The sequence below is a fragment of the Carassius gibelio genome, chromosome B8, assembly GCF_023724105.1.
Source record: "Carassius gibelio isolate Cgi1373 ecotype wild population from Czech Republic chromosome B8, carGib1.2-hapl.c, whole genome shotgun sequence".
Lineage (NCBI taxonomy): Eukaryota > Metazoa > Chordata > Actinopteri > Cypriniformes > Cyprinidae > Carassius > Carassius gibelio.
In genome coordinates, this window is record NC_068403.1 from 13,682,101 (window position 1) to 13,698,639 (window position 16,539).

Here is a 16,539-nt window from a genome sequence, read left to right on the forward strand (position 1 = left end):
GTGCAATAAACAGGACTTTTCACTGTTCTTAACCTCTCTCCATGCCCACTTATATATACAATTAACAGTTTTGTCAGGTTGCATTTGGAAATGAGGGTGACACGCTGAGCTTTAGGGTATAAGGCAATTATACATCCCTAATTAGACAATTCTGAAGCTTCGGACCGCTGGATTTACTGCAGGACATTAGTTTTAACTGAAGGTGCATTCTTGGAGGAAATATAGATATTACATTACTTCAGAAAGGAGAGCTTAAACAATGCTTTTAATTCAACACTTGAGTTAAAAACAATTGGATACATTCTTACATTATCAGCAAGGTAAGTTTAAGAGCCATTTAATGTATTTATCATTAAAAGTTCAGGACAGCATATAGACAGAGACATCACAGTCAAACATTAAAGTTAAATATTTAAAGATGCAGATTAGATCTACTTCTTCACTCCACCAGTGAGGTTTTGATTAAACTGCTCTTATTAATAGAAACCAACAGAATTTGTCAAATTAAGAGAACAATTTGAGGTAAAGACCAAGAAACTATAAGGCCCTCCCAAAAAAGGCTTGATTTGTAAGCACCACTGAAAATGTTTTGCTCTTTGAGCTAAAAGGTACAGTTGAAATCATGTCAAGAAGTTAACAACTGGCAATAATAAACTTAAAATAGTACTGAAAACAGGACAGAAGTTTAAAGTAAAAAAAACAAAACAAAAAAAAAAGCACATTTGATTACAAGCATAGCATGTTTCAGCTGACTGATTAGTGAGGTTAAATTATTCAGTCACAACTTTTGAAAGGGGAAGCTAATCGCACAATAATGGACCGAAATAGTGCAGAAACCTGAGATTTTAATATACAGTGACAGAAACATGCTAACGCTAATGCTATGTCTTTGGGTTTTACTAGATTTAGGTCTATCATACAGAAATGATAGGTTTCATGTGGACATTATAAAGCATAATAACAAGCAACAACAAAGACCTTCAAAATATATCATGACACCGCACAGATTCTGTGGATTAAAAACACTTGTTTCCAGTTTAAAAACCATTTGCTTTGAGGACCAAATAAAATGTTAAAATCAGAATTTTACCAGCACTGGGCTTCAATTTGTGTAGATACAAGGAGGGAAAAAACACTATTTATTAGCATAAATTCAAGTATTGTTTAAAATATTTCATGGTTTTAAATTGCAGTTTCTAACTTCCATGCTGATATGTAACAGACAGTGACGTGTTATGAGCTACAATACAAACACAATGAATGTCTCATCAAGATTTCATTAAGACATGATGCTTTGTTGCATTATTGTCTTTAAGTGACCTTATTTACTCAAATCTTTGTTGGAGTTCTTAAAATTGTGTCAAATTTGAGCAAATACTGTCAACTGTCAGGACTACTGAAATGAACATATACTGTATAATTATATATATGTTAAGAGAAATGCAGACTTTGCATGTTACAAAAGCGGTCACATACTGTACACACTAGCTTAACTAATCCAGGAACACGGTTCAATTTCCAGGCCTTCTCGGTTACTGACCACACAGCTGAAGTTAGAAAATTAAACATCGAACACACTGTGTAAAAGCACAATACCGTTTCCTATTCGAATATACACTAAGTATACAAAATGAAAGATGTACAATATTATATGTTTTAACATTATTAATACTTTTTAAATTATAGCACTGCTGTTCCCAAAGAGCATTTGCTTATGCCTCTGATACATACACATATATTTACCTAAATAACAAAACTTCAATAAAATCCTACTATATCTATTGATTCTTCACATGATCCCTTTGCTTTTCTTTCTCTTCTAAAATGTACAGTACTTTTAATAAACACTGAAGAACACAAGCATTTTTTATTGTGCTTTTCCAAACAGCCGGGACAGTCACACACTGTACACAGCACTGATTCATGTTTAAAAAGTGCTATATCCCCTTTTTTTTCACCCAGTTGATCAATAATGGTTTCAACCTTCAATATCAACATTTTGATTGGAGTGAAATCTTGTATTTTTGTATTGTTTGAGAAGCTTATAGCCACCAAATGTTTCCCTGCTATTATCATAAATGCGCCGGTGCTAGAACTTCACAAAAAAATTGTGTTGTTAAACATAAATGAAGCGAATTTTAAACACAATGACGGATGAGAATTAGGATATTGAAACTGGTCCATGTAGGCTGGAATGATTTCAGTACTTTTGAAATACCTGATATGAGTGAGAGAATCGCAACAGCGCTCTGAGGGCTCCACCTCCCATGACACAGTGCAGACACATGCATGCTAAGCTACAGTAATTGCACATAATCACCACGTATCTGAACATAACGTCGCCATCCATACCAAACCACCCTATTCGCTGACGCAAGATTGCAGTCAGAGGTGAAAGAAGAGATAATACAGTTAGATTTAGCCATTCACATGCCAGTCCAGATCCATTAGGAGGCCAAACAATGTAGCAATGTGGGCAGACACTGCTAGCCAAGATTAGCGTCGTTAGCATTAGCGATTTTCTCAGCTGCCAGAGCAGGAGATAAAAGTGGCCGGATGGTTCTCAGTCCTCGTTGTGTTGACCTCAGCCAGACCTCTCTGGATGAGGCTGGCCGGGAGTTGATATGTGCTGAGGCATGGTCTCAAAATGATTAGCCAGTCTTGATATCTCCCAGCATCTAGAAGGTCTGAGAGACAGACATCACCTCATTCAAAGATCTCCATCGGAGGGGGGTAAACACAACCTGAAGAGCCTGTGATGAGGATTCAAAAGAGAAGTTTCATTCAACTCCAAAGCCACACTAGGAATAATCACTTTTCATAGTTATATAGCAAGAGTCATTCATACCTGGGAGCACACGGTGGCATCTGGTCCATTACTCTGAGATTTTTGGCAGAGATCTCCACTCTGGTGCCCTATAAATAAAGATAGTTATTATGGATGGTTGGAATACTATCAGAATACCTTAAAACGTTCTAAAACGTCTCCTCAAAATTTTTAGTTCCGTCAGTTTCTGAGTGTATATTACTAGTTTGTTGCTCGAAATACCAACAATTCTATCCTTTAGACTACTTGCCCACACACTTTTACTGATATATTCAAGCATATGTCAAGCACTGCAGGTGTGTAGGCCTGTATTGTATCTGTTCAAGTTCTTCTTGTTATATTTTATTTCTCGCATAATAAGTAGACCTATAGAACTGTATGCTAAAAGTTGCGAGATTTAGCATACTGATTAGGCAGAGTTTTGGAGTCAGTCTCTCAAAACTAGATTTAGTTTTTAAAACAAATCTAATCTTTTTATTCAAACTCCTACAGTTTTCATCCAAGTGACCACATTTGAGTCATATCATCAGGAGTTGATGCCAGTCAAAAGCTTTTTGATATTGCTTATAATTCAACAAACCGAGAAAGTTCAAACATGTCTTCTAAATAGTAGTCAAACGATTAATCATGATATATTGCGTAAACAAACCTTTGGATGTTATTTATCACGATTAATCATTTGACAGCACTACTTTTAAATGCATATCTTTGCACACTGACATAAAAATTGCTGTATATAATTACCATTACATTTTTAAGGGAAAACATTACCAATTTTTTACTATTTTTTTATTGTCAAAGTCAGGGGTACATGTAAATAAACAATGTGTACTATTTCTATGTTACATGCATCCAGATATCTCTGTTTATTTGTTAGCAAAAGTCTGTATGTGTTTTGCACCATCTGGCAGATTTTACTGACAAATACACACAGATATCTGAGAGCAGGTAACATACAAAGCTGGTTGAAAATCGATGAAGTTGTCCTTTAAGTGTACAGTACAGAAGTATTTTAGTGGCCACCTACTGGGCAAAATGTATACTGGAGTGGCCTATTTGGCAGCAGGTATAGATGTAGAACATTTTCTACCAAACCACAGGATTGATTTGGAAAGATTTAAAGACATAAGCTGAGCAGTTTGAGTTATATGTCATAAGCTGTACCTGTTTGCGCATGATGTCCATGGTCTGCATTAGGCAGCGGGGCATGAGGCCATGGTTTCTGGATAGAGTAACAGCCTGCTCCAGTGACACAGTCAGAGTACATCTACACAGAATAAAAACCTTCATCAAGAGGCAGTTTAGACAATCTGTTATAGATTTATCTCACTGTATCAGTAACCTAGGATACAAATAACCTGGATTAGATGCACATTTGAGCAGGAATAAATGAAAGTAAAAATAAAATATTAGACTGTGGCTGTACTTCAGTAGTAATAGGCTTAAAGATAAGAAGCGCGTGTTATGAGCCGTCACTCTATAAAACTCTATTCCCATCTGTGGATTCACGCTTGACTACTGGATCGAGAGCAACATGAAAACAACATTTCACTGCAGTTACCTCTGCATCCCAGTGGCACACATGGTGATGTGACAGGCTCCCAGCCGGCTGCAGAGTTCGGAGGACACCAAAAGAACACTGACTCCAGAGGGCTGACCCGCAGAGCCGGGTTTTACATTCATATACGTCTGCATGAGCCGACAGAGGTCATCCAAGGTGTTAAGCGGCCGGAGGAGCTGGAGATTAAAATAATGAAATGAATGATTATTATTTCATACATAATAAATATACACAGAACACACATATATTATGTAAACAAAAACTTTTATTTTATATGTGATTAACATGTTTGTTTGTTTTTTTGGAACAATATCAATGATGATTTTTATTATTTCTTTCTTTTTTTTGGAAAATGTTATATTTCTTCAAGATTTTTTAATGATTAGGAAGTTCAAAAGAATATAATTTATTTTAAACAGAAATCTTTTGTAACAATGTAAATGTATTTACTTGCACTATTGATCAATTTAATGCATCTTTGCAGAATAAAAACATTGAAACAAACATAAATGACCAAACAATGTTTAATAACAACCATGTTACCTGGTCTATTTTCACTGCAGTGGAATTTGAGTCTGAATTTGATTTCTCCAGATAAAAAGCCCTAGAAAAAAGAAAGACATTATAAAAACAATTAACACTTTTCTTTTGCCATTTAAATATAAAAATCTATGTATTACGTAAATTATTTACTTAATAACTTATATTTTTTTAAAGTTATCTTTTTAAACCATGTTATTACTTTAAATATAAAGATAGCTTAACAGCAAAATCAAAATCAATCAATACTTCAAGCAAAGGTCAGTCAGTGATGGCCAAATGTACCTGAGTTTGCGGTAATAACCTTTGACCTTCTCCAGTGACAGAGCATTTGTACGCTGCTGAAACTCTTCCATGGCAACAAAATCCTGAGACAACACACCTTCTGGCTTCTCCAGCCCTGATGAGGATTAAGAAAATGTAGATCAATATCATGCTGTAGTACTCTCAACTTGCCACTAGATGGAGACCACGACTCATAAAGGAACATCGAGGCTTTAATTAGTTCTAAATGAGCACATTAGATTAGGACCATGACTAATTCTAACACTCTCTCTGTGACATCTGAATAGGCAATCCCCTTGAAAGTCTAGATTTTAAAAGGGTAACACTTTAGAATAAGGTTCCATTAGTTAATGTTACTTAACTACTTTAGTTAACATGAACCAAGGAAGAACAATCCTTCTACAGCATTTACTAATATTAATGTTAATTTCAACATTTACTAATGCATTATTCAAATCAAAAGTTGTGCTTGTTAAAATTAGTTAATGCACCATGAATTAGCATGAACTAACAATGAATGACTGTATTTTCATAACTAACATTAACAAAGATGAATAAATACAGTAAGAAATCTATTGTTCGTTGTTTGTTCATGTTAATTAAGACAATAACTAACATTTACTATTGGAACCTCATTCTAAAGTGTTACCTTTTTAAGTTTTAAAACAAGGCCATATTTGGATTTTAGCTATAAATGCCTCTTATAAAGCAGAACCCTAAACGTCATGGAACCAAACAAGTGACCGATTTGGAACATCACTCATTTTCATATTTTGTAAGAACGTAAATTGATTTAGATAGTTTTCTGATACCAGGCTTGCAAGTTGAACAAAAACCTTGGCATAAAAATACACAGCACAAAGACAAAAAAAAAATATATATATATATAGTAAAATAATGCAATGATATTACCAAGGTTATTGTTTTTAAGTAAAATAAACAAAATTAAACCATTATTTAATTTTTTTGTTAATCGAAATAAACTCATTTTGTTTCAGCTAGATGACAAGGAATCATTTCTCAACAAATAACTAGAAGTAAAACTGATATAACCATATTCAAAATAACAAAAACAAATTACAAAAAAAAAGACACTTCTCTTGCCTTGATTTATTCTTATCACATTATATTTTGGGATAGGCGTTTCCTCAAAAGAAGCATGCCTGGCATCTTAAGAGGCAGCATAATTAAGAAGGCTACCTTTTTGAATAGCCTATAGTGCCTTAAAATATAACCTCTGTAGGCAGCTCACAAAGTTTGAGAATTGTAAATTACAAATGAAACCCATTTAGAATGGAAAGAGTCATTTGTGTTGTTTCTTTTGTCTGCTCTCACCTCTAGTGAAGAGGACGGATTGAAGCTTCAAAGAGCCTCCGTTCTGCAGTCTTGTTGGCAGCTCACTGAAATGACAGCTGTCCAAGAACATTGTCACCCTGATGGCCTGCCGACTGCCTTCCACCTGGTAATGCACAGATGTGTCTGGAAAAAGAGCATTAAAGGATGCATGAGTCACAGGAAGAGAATATTTAAAATTCTATCCAATTTCAATCTTTGTCCTTTGCACTACTTCATTTGCATCCTTACATACTGTATAAGGTATTCTTTATGTGTGAAGACACTGGGAATCTTGTCAGGTTAATTATGTTGTAATTAGATGAGTAAAGGCAAAAACCTCACAGATGTGTGGAAGAGAAAAAGTGAAGCTGTTCACATTTGTACAACACAGAGACCTAAATAAAACACCTTTGTGGCAGGAACAAACCACAGAGCAGAACATCCTCCCTCAGATTTAGTCAAACCAAAACAGAAGAGGGCAGATAAAGCTGTTCTCCTATCTGACATTCCTGAAGAGGACATCTGGAGGGTGTGTGTGAGGAGGGGAAGGAGGTGCTGCTATATAAGGATGAGAGTTTTGGCTTTCACTTTTTAGTGGAATCACACAGCTTTATCAGAGAAAGGGAGGGACCCTAGATCTAACTATTTATAAAGGAAAGGAATCTGTGGTCATTGTTGCTGGAGTTACAGTGGTTTAAAGAAAGCATTTGAAAACTTTAATTTACTCAACATACAAGTTTAATAAATATTTATACCATTTCTAAGCTGTGTGTGTGTGTTTTTATATAATCACACAAACACACACACACAACACGCTTGCATGTATTCTTCTGTTTGCACTGTGTAGACAAGCTAGTACTCGATGTGTTCATATATGTGGTGTGGTGTCATACTTGGGACGAGACACTCGTTCTCCAGCGGGCGGAACAGCACGGTGACTTTATCCAGATCTTGCAGTGCTGCTTTTGTGTCTTCCAGCATGATTCGCTCTTCTCTCTGTTCAAGAAAACAGTTTGTGAACCCAAAATAATCAAGATCTTCAAGCATGAGAGTATATGATTGAAATAATCCTGAACACATCCAGGAAAATCCCGGATATGATGGCTTTGGTTCTGTATTTAGTCCTAACAGTCTCAGGATTCAATTCTAAAACTTTATCATCATACTTGTGTGTATTAGTAGAAAGCACTGAGCCACTGTGGGATGACCGTCACTGAATCAGCTATGATAAGATGCCATGTCTAATAGTCTTACCACATGTGGAGAAAGTGTTGACTGTAAGTTAAAGAGCACTCCGATGGTGGAAATTTGCTCCAGCCATTTCCGGCTGACCTCTTTACTGTCCTCCTCATACTCTCCGTTATTGTTGAACCGCAGGTTCAGAGCATTCACAAGCTGCTCGGCCAATGCACACAGCGCCCCCACCAGAGACTGGCAGAATATGACGTCCCGCCGCAGCTGGAGTTCTGTGTCTGGGACAGAAGAGTAGTATAAACATATGTACATATGTGTGTACACTCAAATTTATTCATTATGCATGGAAAATATGTAATTATTTTTCCATATGTTTGTATTATGTTTGGATGTTTTAATGTTTTTGGAAGAAGCCTCTTGAGCTCATCAAGGCTGAATTTATTTGATTAAAAATACAGTAAAAACAGCAATATTTTCAAACATTATTACAATTATTCATATATTTTAAAATGTATTTTCTCCCATCTTTAGTGTCACATGATCATAAATTGTTCTAATGCTGATTTGCTGCTTAAGAAACTTTTTGTTTTATTATTAATGCTCAAAAAGGTTGTGCTGCTTAATATTTTGGTGGAAATCATGATACATTTATTTCTGGATTCTCTGATAAATGGAAAGATGCTAAAACATTTGTGTGGTGCTGGCTAACAGGTTAACAATGAATTTACTGTCACTTGTGATCACTTTTAATCAGTTTAATTTTTACAATGCATACATTACTTGCTTAAATACTTTAAAAAATAAATGCATTACTTGGTTAAATACTTTCTTGTTGACACCAAACAAATATTAATATTTGTTGAGAAAATGCTCCAAATGATGATGATGATGATAATTCCTCTGAAATTGACATGTATGGGTCAGAAGCCATTATTAACTGGTTAATTTTACTGTTTTAACTACTATTTTATAAATTGTAATTACTCTAATTTAAAGTTTTATTGGCAGATGTTGCTAATCCCGATTAATTTACTGTTCACAGATCAGCATATGTCCCAATCAGTGGCCTGAGGGGAATCCTGAATGTCCTAAAACAGTTGTAAGCCATGTTCAGAGTGTGTAATACTTTAAGCAGATGGTGGGTTTCACAGCAGTGCTGGGTGGGAACAGAGATTGGAGCTGAGCTGCTGTCTGTGTGGAGCAGTAGGGATAAGGGCTCTAGATCAGGTTCCAAAGCAAACACTCAACAGCTTCCATATGTCTCCCACCACAGACCCCACGAGACAAACCCACTCTCACTTTATCTGTGTCTACAGACACACCCCACTGCAGCTTGACTGCACGCACACAAACATATGCACACACTCCCTGCTACAGAATTCCAATAAAACACTCCCTTATCACAGCACATGAAGGTGTCTGTAAATACAGCTCAGTCCAGAACAGTAGTAGGGATGATAAATCACACACAATGCAGTTGCCTTTCTGAAGTCTCACACAGATGATGACGCAAGTGCGGGACCATGTAAACATTCTGGGTTGCCTTTCAATAACTATTTGAAATGATCTACAATGGTCAAGTTCAACAAGGGAAAGTTGCAAATCTAGAGTAACTTACCAGTGCATTTAAGCAACGCCAACAAGAGTTGACTCCTTCCATCTGCAACAGTTACAAACAGACATGAATACAACCCAATGCACAATAATACAGGACATTATAGCCAGAACAACTTGAACATGAAACGCTTTTCTAATCCAGTTTACTGGTGTAGGGGCTGTTCACACAGCATGTTTTCTGCATTTCCACTGCACTGCTTTTCCATCGCTTTTCTATGATAGACGTGATGCCAGCTCAACTTAAAGTTTCAATTTTGTTAAAGTTTTTAACTTCACAAAACAGTTTAAAGTATTTCGTTCAGCCATTATTCCAATGGTAATTTTTTTAATCTATTTTTATTTGCAATTATTACTGCAGATTTTATTGCATGAATCATCATTAAAATAATGCACGATGATGATTTGTGCACTATAAAACATGTTCAGAAAAGTAAATAGTTACTGACTTACCTTCTACGAAGCGATGAAGGCTGTTAACTAAAGATTTAATTGAAATGGGCAAATTCCAAGGGTCCTCCTGGATATTCTTGTGCAAGACATACCGCCAATGTGCAGTCCACTCATCCGTGTGCCGAAACTCTATTATAGTTAATAGACATTATAAGTTAAGGACTAAAAATATAAAAAAATGTATATATTTATATACATTTATATACACAGTATAAATATATGCATATAGGGGACAATATAATCTATAAAGCGAATGTGCTTTGCAATATCTTACAAACATTTTAACAGGTCAAAAGATGTAGCTGGCAGTGTGAACTCTCACAAAAACCCACATAATACATAACTGTTGTCAGAACCCCATAGTTAAACACAAGCTAATTATACTACTCCCCTAAAATACATAAAACACATAGGAGAAACTACTGTGGTATTCTCACATGCAGAGGTAATAACGTACAGATGCAAACAGAAACATTCACACACCCCTACCCCACCTATAAAAGTCACCCCCAAACGCACCAACAGAGAACCCAAATACACACATCCCTCAAACGAGTTTCAAATTTAGCGCACACGCACACCCGACCGGGCGGTACCTGGCTGACTGTGGTCGTTGTGGAAATGTTTGGTTTCCTCGCAGGCTCTGCTCATGATAGGGCCCTTCAGGAGACTGTTGATCGAGTCAACCTGAGAATGAAAAAGATACAGTTAACCCCGTCACCACAAACATCCTGTGCTAACTGAAGACCGGCTAACGCCCTTGCTAACACCAGGCCTGCTGCTTTCAGTCTGTTCACGTGTAACCTGTCTGCAGTGGATGAAAGAACTCATTATTGATATCTGGGAAACTGAGAGGGGGTCGAAATCTGGTGACCTCCAGAAGACGATAGATTTTGAGGTCAGAGAGCAGAGGTGCAGAGGTCAAAGAGTGCTTACAAGAGATGATGGTAATGTGATAAACGACACTGTGGGAGAAGAGAGGGAAACTAAGAGGGGATGTATTGATGAAGAGCAAAAATAGAAGACAATAATGAGGTGAGTGGAGTCAGACAAAGGGCAACAGTTACAAAAGGAATATCAAGTTAAAATTGGCAAAAGGGGAACTCTATATACCTGATTGAAAAGGTGTTCCAGACATCCGTGAAGTTTATCCTGCTTGTCTAAAGGAATCTGCATATCACATGGCAACTCATCTCCTGAATACAACAACAACAAAAAACCCAATAAAAATAGCGATGTCCTGTTAGTTATTGTCCTAAATTTCAGCATTGTAACCGTATCTAACAGACGACAGTTACCTGAGCCCATCTCATCACTGCCCAGGTAAGAACTGTTGCTCCGGACGCTGGTGTATGACAGCACTGAGTCTCGGTTACTGTTACATTCACTGTGAAAACACAGACACAAATGTTTTCATGTGATGAGAAGGATGCCTGCACAGACCACTTCCAGATTTATAAATATGTATAGCCAATGCAACAGATGCGAAGTTCAGTAATTATTCAAAGCTGAAGAAAAATTACAATCGTAAAGGAAAGCTTTGCTGAAACAAACAACTCTCCAGGATCTGTGTATGGCTGATTCATTCCTGTTCATTTTATCATGAAATGTACTGCAATGCAGTGGCAGGACAGTGGTTGAACACCTATTATTCATTTAGTTTGGGCTCAGAAGAACACATTTTGATGAGCTAATAACTTTTCTTTTTAGAACAATTGCAAAAAGGGGGAAGTAAATAAATGCTTTCACAAACGTTTAAATTAAACTGGTTAAATTCACATTCATTCGTATTATCACATGATTGCAAAATACCTAAAGGGCTGCTCCATGATTTTATTGATATGATTTTTATTCTGTTGGAATCAAAAGATAAGTAGAAGACTTGCATTGCATGGACAACGATGTTGAATTTATTTTTTTTCCTACAGAAGAAACAAAGGTAATTAAATAATAAACCATCCCTTGAAGAAAATGTTTACACGGAGCTGAAGTGATTTAGAAACAATTTAAACATCAACAAACTTCAACATTTTCAGAGTTTAGGTGGATGTCATCTTGCCATCCTTAAAATGTTTATTCTGAGACAGAATAAAACTTTCTAAATGTCTTTTTTTGCTCCAAAAAGCTTGAGAGGGGAAAACACTGTACTTAAACCCACTAGTAGTAGAAAGAGTAGAAGTAGTTCCCTTCCCCCACCCCACAATGAGAGGGGAGGCCAAATTTAGTGCCACCACAAGCCAAGAATGGAAGCAGATCCTGCTCATGACCAGCAGGTTGCAAAACTCCCAGAAGCAGAAAGTGGAAAGAGGAGCATTCCCTCATATTTTACCATTCAACCTCCTGAACCCTTGAAAATACATGTCCCTCCAACATCCAGCCCTCTTCTCAAGATAACAAGAACAGACGGCCTACCTTACATCCCACAGACAAATCCAGTTACTTACTGTAAGAGCCTAAATAGAAGAAAAAGTGCTTCTATCTATAAAACATGACGGCTGCAGCTGTTCATGAGCTCACCCTATCACAGAGTAGCAGGATTTTAAAGTGGAACGCCACATAATGATAGAGGGTGCTAAAGAGGGCATCCATTTATCCCGACAGAAGCATAAAATCCACTCGGCTGTGGTCAGCCCCAGCTTTGCCCTGCTCCGTCAGGTCTAGATCACACATACTTTGCTCCATATAATGATGACAAAACAACACAGACTGACTGTATTCTTCAGTATTTAAAGAGGGCGTCTGGGTTGCTGTGGCACTACAGGTTCTTTGTAAGGGATGTTAATCATCTCCCTACGTGTCTGTTTGACAGGAGAAGCAGACAGGAGCCCAGATGCCTGTCTAGCTCTCTGCTTCACATGTGCTGGAGGAAAACTGGGATTTTGAATCATCTTTTATTGAATGTCAATCTGTCATTTCACAGAATACAAAATGTTATTATTAAAGTCAATAATGACAATTGGTACCTGTACCAATATTGGCATTTAAAAAAAACTTACTCATATACTCATTACAGATGTATACTTATTAACAGTGTGGTAATGGGTAATGGGAATGTTGCAGGTTGGACTTGAACCTGTGTTCCTCATTTAAGAACCCAGGCTCCAACATGTTTCATAAACATCGTTTCCTCACCTGTAGGAGTCTCTGTAGCTCATGGTGTCATGTCCAGAGTCCTCCTGATCATCTTCGTTGACTTTGAAGCACACTTTCTTGTTCCCGCCATGCTCTGTCTTGTCTTGGTCCGTCTCTTCTGGTATGGGAGAGGTTGGGGGGGCGCTCTCAAACGAGGGCGGCTCTGAGCCCTGCGGCTGGGTCGGTCCAGTTATTGATGACAGAAGTCTAAGATGAAACATAATTAGAGAGGTTTGGAAACCGATAGATTTGAACTGTTATAATGAATTATGAGAATGTTTTGACATTGAACACTATGTGAGTTATGAGTTGATTCGCTCAATAATGATTCATGTTATTAATGTTGGAGCAGATCAACAGATAAAAAATTATGAGAATAAGACATCATTATCTGATTATTCATTCTTAACGTAATTAAAATTTGAATCATATATTAGACGTTTAAAAAAAAACAAAGAAATTAGTATGCATTTAATTAATCAAAATAAAGGTTAAAAACCTTTACATTGTTATGAAAGATTTCTATAGAACTTTAAAGAATCCTGAAAATACTGCTTTTGATCTCACAGGAATATATAACATTTTAAAAACATACACAAAAACAGAAAACAGATATTTTAGTTTGCAATAATATTGATCTATTTTATGGTTTCATTTTAAATTTGATCAAATAAATGACGTTAACGAATAAATTAAACTAGTAACCATATCAAACGTTATAAGAGAGCTTAGTCTATTTAAGGGTATTTTAAGACAATAAGGACAAAACTGTCTCTAGTTGAAGAAACACCCTTTTGTTTTACTAATGATCTTTGTTATTTTATGTGACAAGGAAGTGTAGACTGACAGAAAGGCACTGGGAAAGAGACGGGGGAACGGGATTGGGAAATTAAATCCATTTCACTGACAATTAACTTAAGCACATGCTAGCCACTGAATAACAAACATTCGTTCCTCCTGAGAGGCTGTTGAAATGTCTTCTCTGCAGTCGTCTGTTATGGCTTAAATGAAATAAAAGCCATAAATATTTTTAGACTGTAAAACATCCTGAAATTTTGAACTCGAAGAACTCAAAGAGGAGGCCACTAAAACCTACTCTAAACTATCAGATGAGAATTTGAGAACATTTTTGTAGATTATTAAATATTTTATCTTAATGATTAGATTACATGTATATTAACTATAGATTTAGATTTTAATTTTTTTACATTTTAAAGAGCTCATCACACATCACATTAAATCTATTTGAAACATTGATTGATCGAACACTGTTAAATTACTTCACCACTTACACATCTATCTGGGCCACATATTGCTTCATCTCTCGCACTGAAATGTCCAGGCGGTTATAGAGGCAGATGTATTTATCCTGGCTCTCCATGTCTTCCTGTTTGAGAAGGAAGCTGAGACCTCCCTCTTCATACTTCCTGCCGTCCTCTATGCTCCCTTCACCCTCCTCTGTCTCTTCATCTAAACTCTGGCAACTCCAGGAGGGGGCCGCCATGCTGGTCACACAATGCACGGCGTGGGACATGGGATTCAAATTAGCTGCAGGAAGAAAATAAGTGACATTAATCAAAATTTAAAAGAGTGCCTTCTTGATTCATGCCCTGGATTTCTTGAGTTTGAGTAACTGAGTTTGCAATCTGGGAATATAAGTAATGCCACCTTACAATCTGGCCTAAAGAAGTCATCTTAGAAGACATAATTATGGTACTCAGACTTTGCAACAGCCTTCATGCTGGGCGCATGCCTTAAAATGCTGTTTAGGGATGCAACATACTAATTTTGGAGTTTTTGTGACTCAACAACACAGAAGAATCGAATGACTGAAAAGCAGTGAGGGATACACTTGTATGTGGTAAAGCCATGGAACATGAGGCTGTAGGCTGCAGAGAAGTGTAGCAGAGGAATTTTAAACATCTCAGACCGTGAGACAACTGCAGAGCAGATGTGTAGCAGATACTGATAAATAAAAAGCTCTCGTGCTGCAGAGCATAAGAAACAAAGCATTATGTGGTTCATTCCCAGCTACACGTGGCGGCTAGACAGAAAGTTGGGCCGCAGCAGTCTGTGCAGGTGAAGCCAAAAATGAAAGCCAGCTTCTTTGGCTCTAAGTTCTAGGGATGCCCAGTTGAATTTTAAAACTTAGCTAAATGTTAAAGGTTTTTAAATTTTTGGACAAGTACAGAATGGCTTTGGTTTTAAAGTAATTCATTAAAATCCAGGATTTTTTTTTCTTTTTTACAAGTTTAAAGCTGTTTGATTAAAGTTGCATCATTTATCGTTATTGTTGCTAATGATATGTTTTAAATAAAGATAACTAAATTATAAAATAAAACTAAATGAAATGAAAATGGCTATTTATAAATGTTATAATTGTTTTGCTCCAAGAAGAATCTGGACAAATCTGAACAATTGCTTCACAGTTGAGTTTGCCAATTTGTTGTATTTGATAATAAAGCTAAAATGTCTTAAGGTTTATCCTCTTAAATAAAGCATCAGGCCTCATAAACAAAAACCAAACAGTCATACTAAGAGAGAGAGATGCGGGCGCTGGATGACTATAGACCTATGGGACAGTGGGGATGACATCACTAAAAGCTACTTATCATGGTCTAATGGTGTCTTAATGGAGGTCTGATGGAGATGCTTTAAAAGGTTCGGGATTGCTTTGGGAATAGCAGGCCATGATTTTTACAAGACCTGGGAGGTTTTCACCATAAAGCTTAATTACTTTTTTACAACTTTCAATAATTGTAACATGGAGATTTGGTTAACTGAGCCAATGAGCTGAATCGTAGTATTTAATCAAGTCATTCTAAGACTTAAACATTACATATTCTCTTTAACTGATTTTATTTAGCCTTTACAAGAAACAGAAATATTAACATGGATTATAAAAAATATCTAATATTTAACTAAAATACTTAAATTTGATATAATTAGTGCTGTCAACCGATTAATCGCTTCCAAAAGAAAAGTTTTTGTTTATTATGATATATGTATGGGTACTGTGTACACATTTATTATGTATATATAAATAAACACACATACAGTATATATAATGAAAATACTTACATCTGTGTGCATGTATAAAATAATATTCATAGAATGTATATTATATATAAATATATTTAATATATAAACAATTTCTTTTTTCAATATATACATGCATGTGTTTGTATTTATATATACATAAAAAATATATATTATGTAAACAAAAACTTTTCTTTTGAATGTGACTAATTGTTTGACAGCACTAGAATAAATCCCTTCAGTTATAAATGGTACCATGACTATATGTACCTTGATCAGGATCAAGGCCAAAGAAGGAGTTCTTGCGTCCGAAGCGGATGCTGAAGCCTCGGATTGATGAGGAGGTGTTCTTCGGACAGGACACCTGCATCAGGTTCAGATGACAGTTGGTGGGGACGAAGTCCATGCAGCCCAGAACATGAGGTTTAGTGCTCGCCTGCTTAAACGTGGGCCAGGCCTTCGTCTGCAATTCCTCCACAAACTGATAAGAAAAGAATAGTAAAGTACTATGAGACAGCATTTGCATTGTTTTTAATGCCTTTTATTTAATTTTTAAATA

The 16,539-nt window shown here is 36.3% G+C and overlaps 1 protein-coding gene across 1 annotated transcript in view; it reads right to left on the bottom strand.

Annotated features, from left to right (window-relative positions):
- Positions 1-246: 246 nt before the first annotated feature.
- The window catches only part of LOC127963335 (phosphatidylinositol 3,4,5-trisphosphate-dependent Rac exchanger 1 protein), a 64,710-nt gene continuing 48,417 nt past the window's right edge, over positions 247-16,539 (bottom strand). The window contains exons 24-40 of the mRNA XM_052563180.1: positions 16,251-16,461; positions 14,234-14,489; positions 12,942-13,148; positions 11,108-11,196; positions 10,923-11,005; positions 10,406-10,496; positions 9,810-9,938; positions 9,361-9,402; positions 7,803-8,020; positions 7,442-7,544; positions 6,549-6,692; positions 5,214-5,328; positions 4,932-4,992; positions 4,389-4,564; positions 3,992-4,094; positions 2,849-2,916; positions 247-2,753 (exon numbers count right to left, since the gene is read on the bottom strand). Of these exons, the coding sequence (XP_052419140.1) occupies positions 2,711-2,753; positions 2,849-2,916; positions 3,992-4,094; positions 4,389-4,564; positions 4,932-4,992; positions 5,214-5,328; positions 6,549-6,692; positions 7,442-7,544; positions 7,803-8,020; positions 9,361-9,402; positions 9,810-9,938; positions 10,406-10,496; positions 10,923-11,005; positions 11,108-11,196; positions 12,942-13,148; positions 14,234-14,489; positions 16,251-16,461 (2,139 nt within the window). The 3' untranslated portion in view covers positions 247-2,710. The remainder of the gene's footprint in view (positions 2,754-2,848; positions 2,917-3,991; positions 4,095-4,388; positions 4,565-4,931; positions 4,993-5,213; positions 5,329-6,548; positions 6,693-7,441; positions 7,545-7,802; positions 8,021-9,360; positions 9,403-9,809; positions 9,939-10,405; positions 10,497-10,922; positions 11,006-11,107; positions 11,197-12,941; positions 13,149-14,233; positions 14,490-16,250; positions 16,462-16,539) is intronic.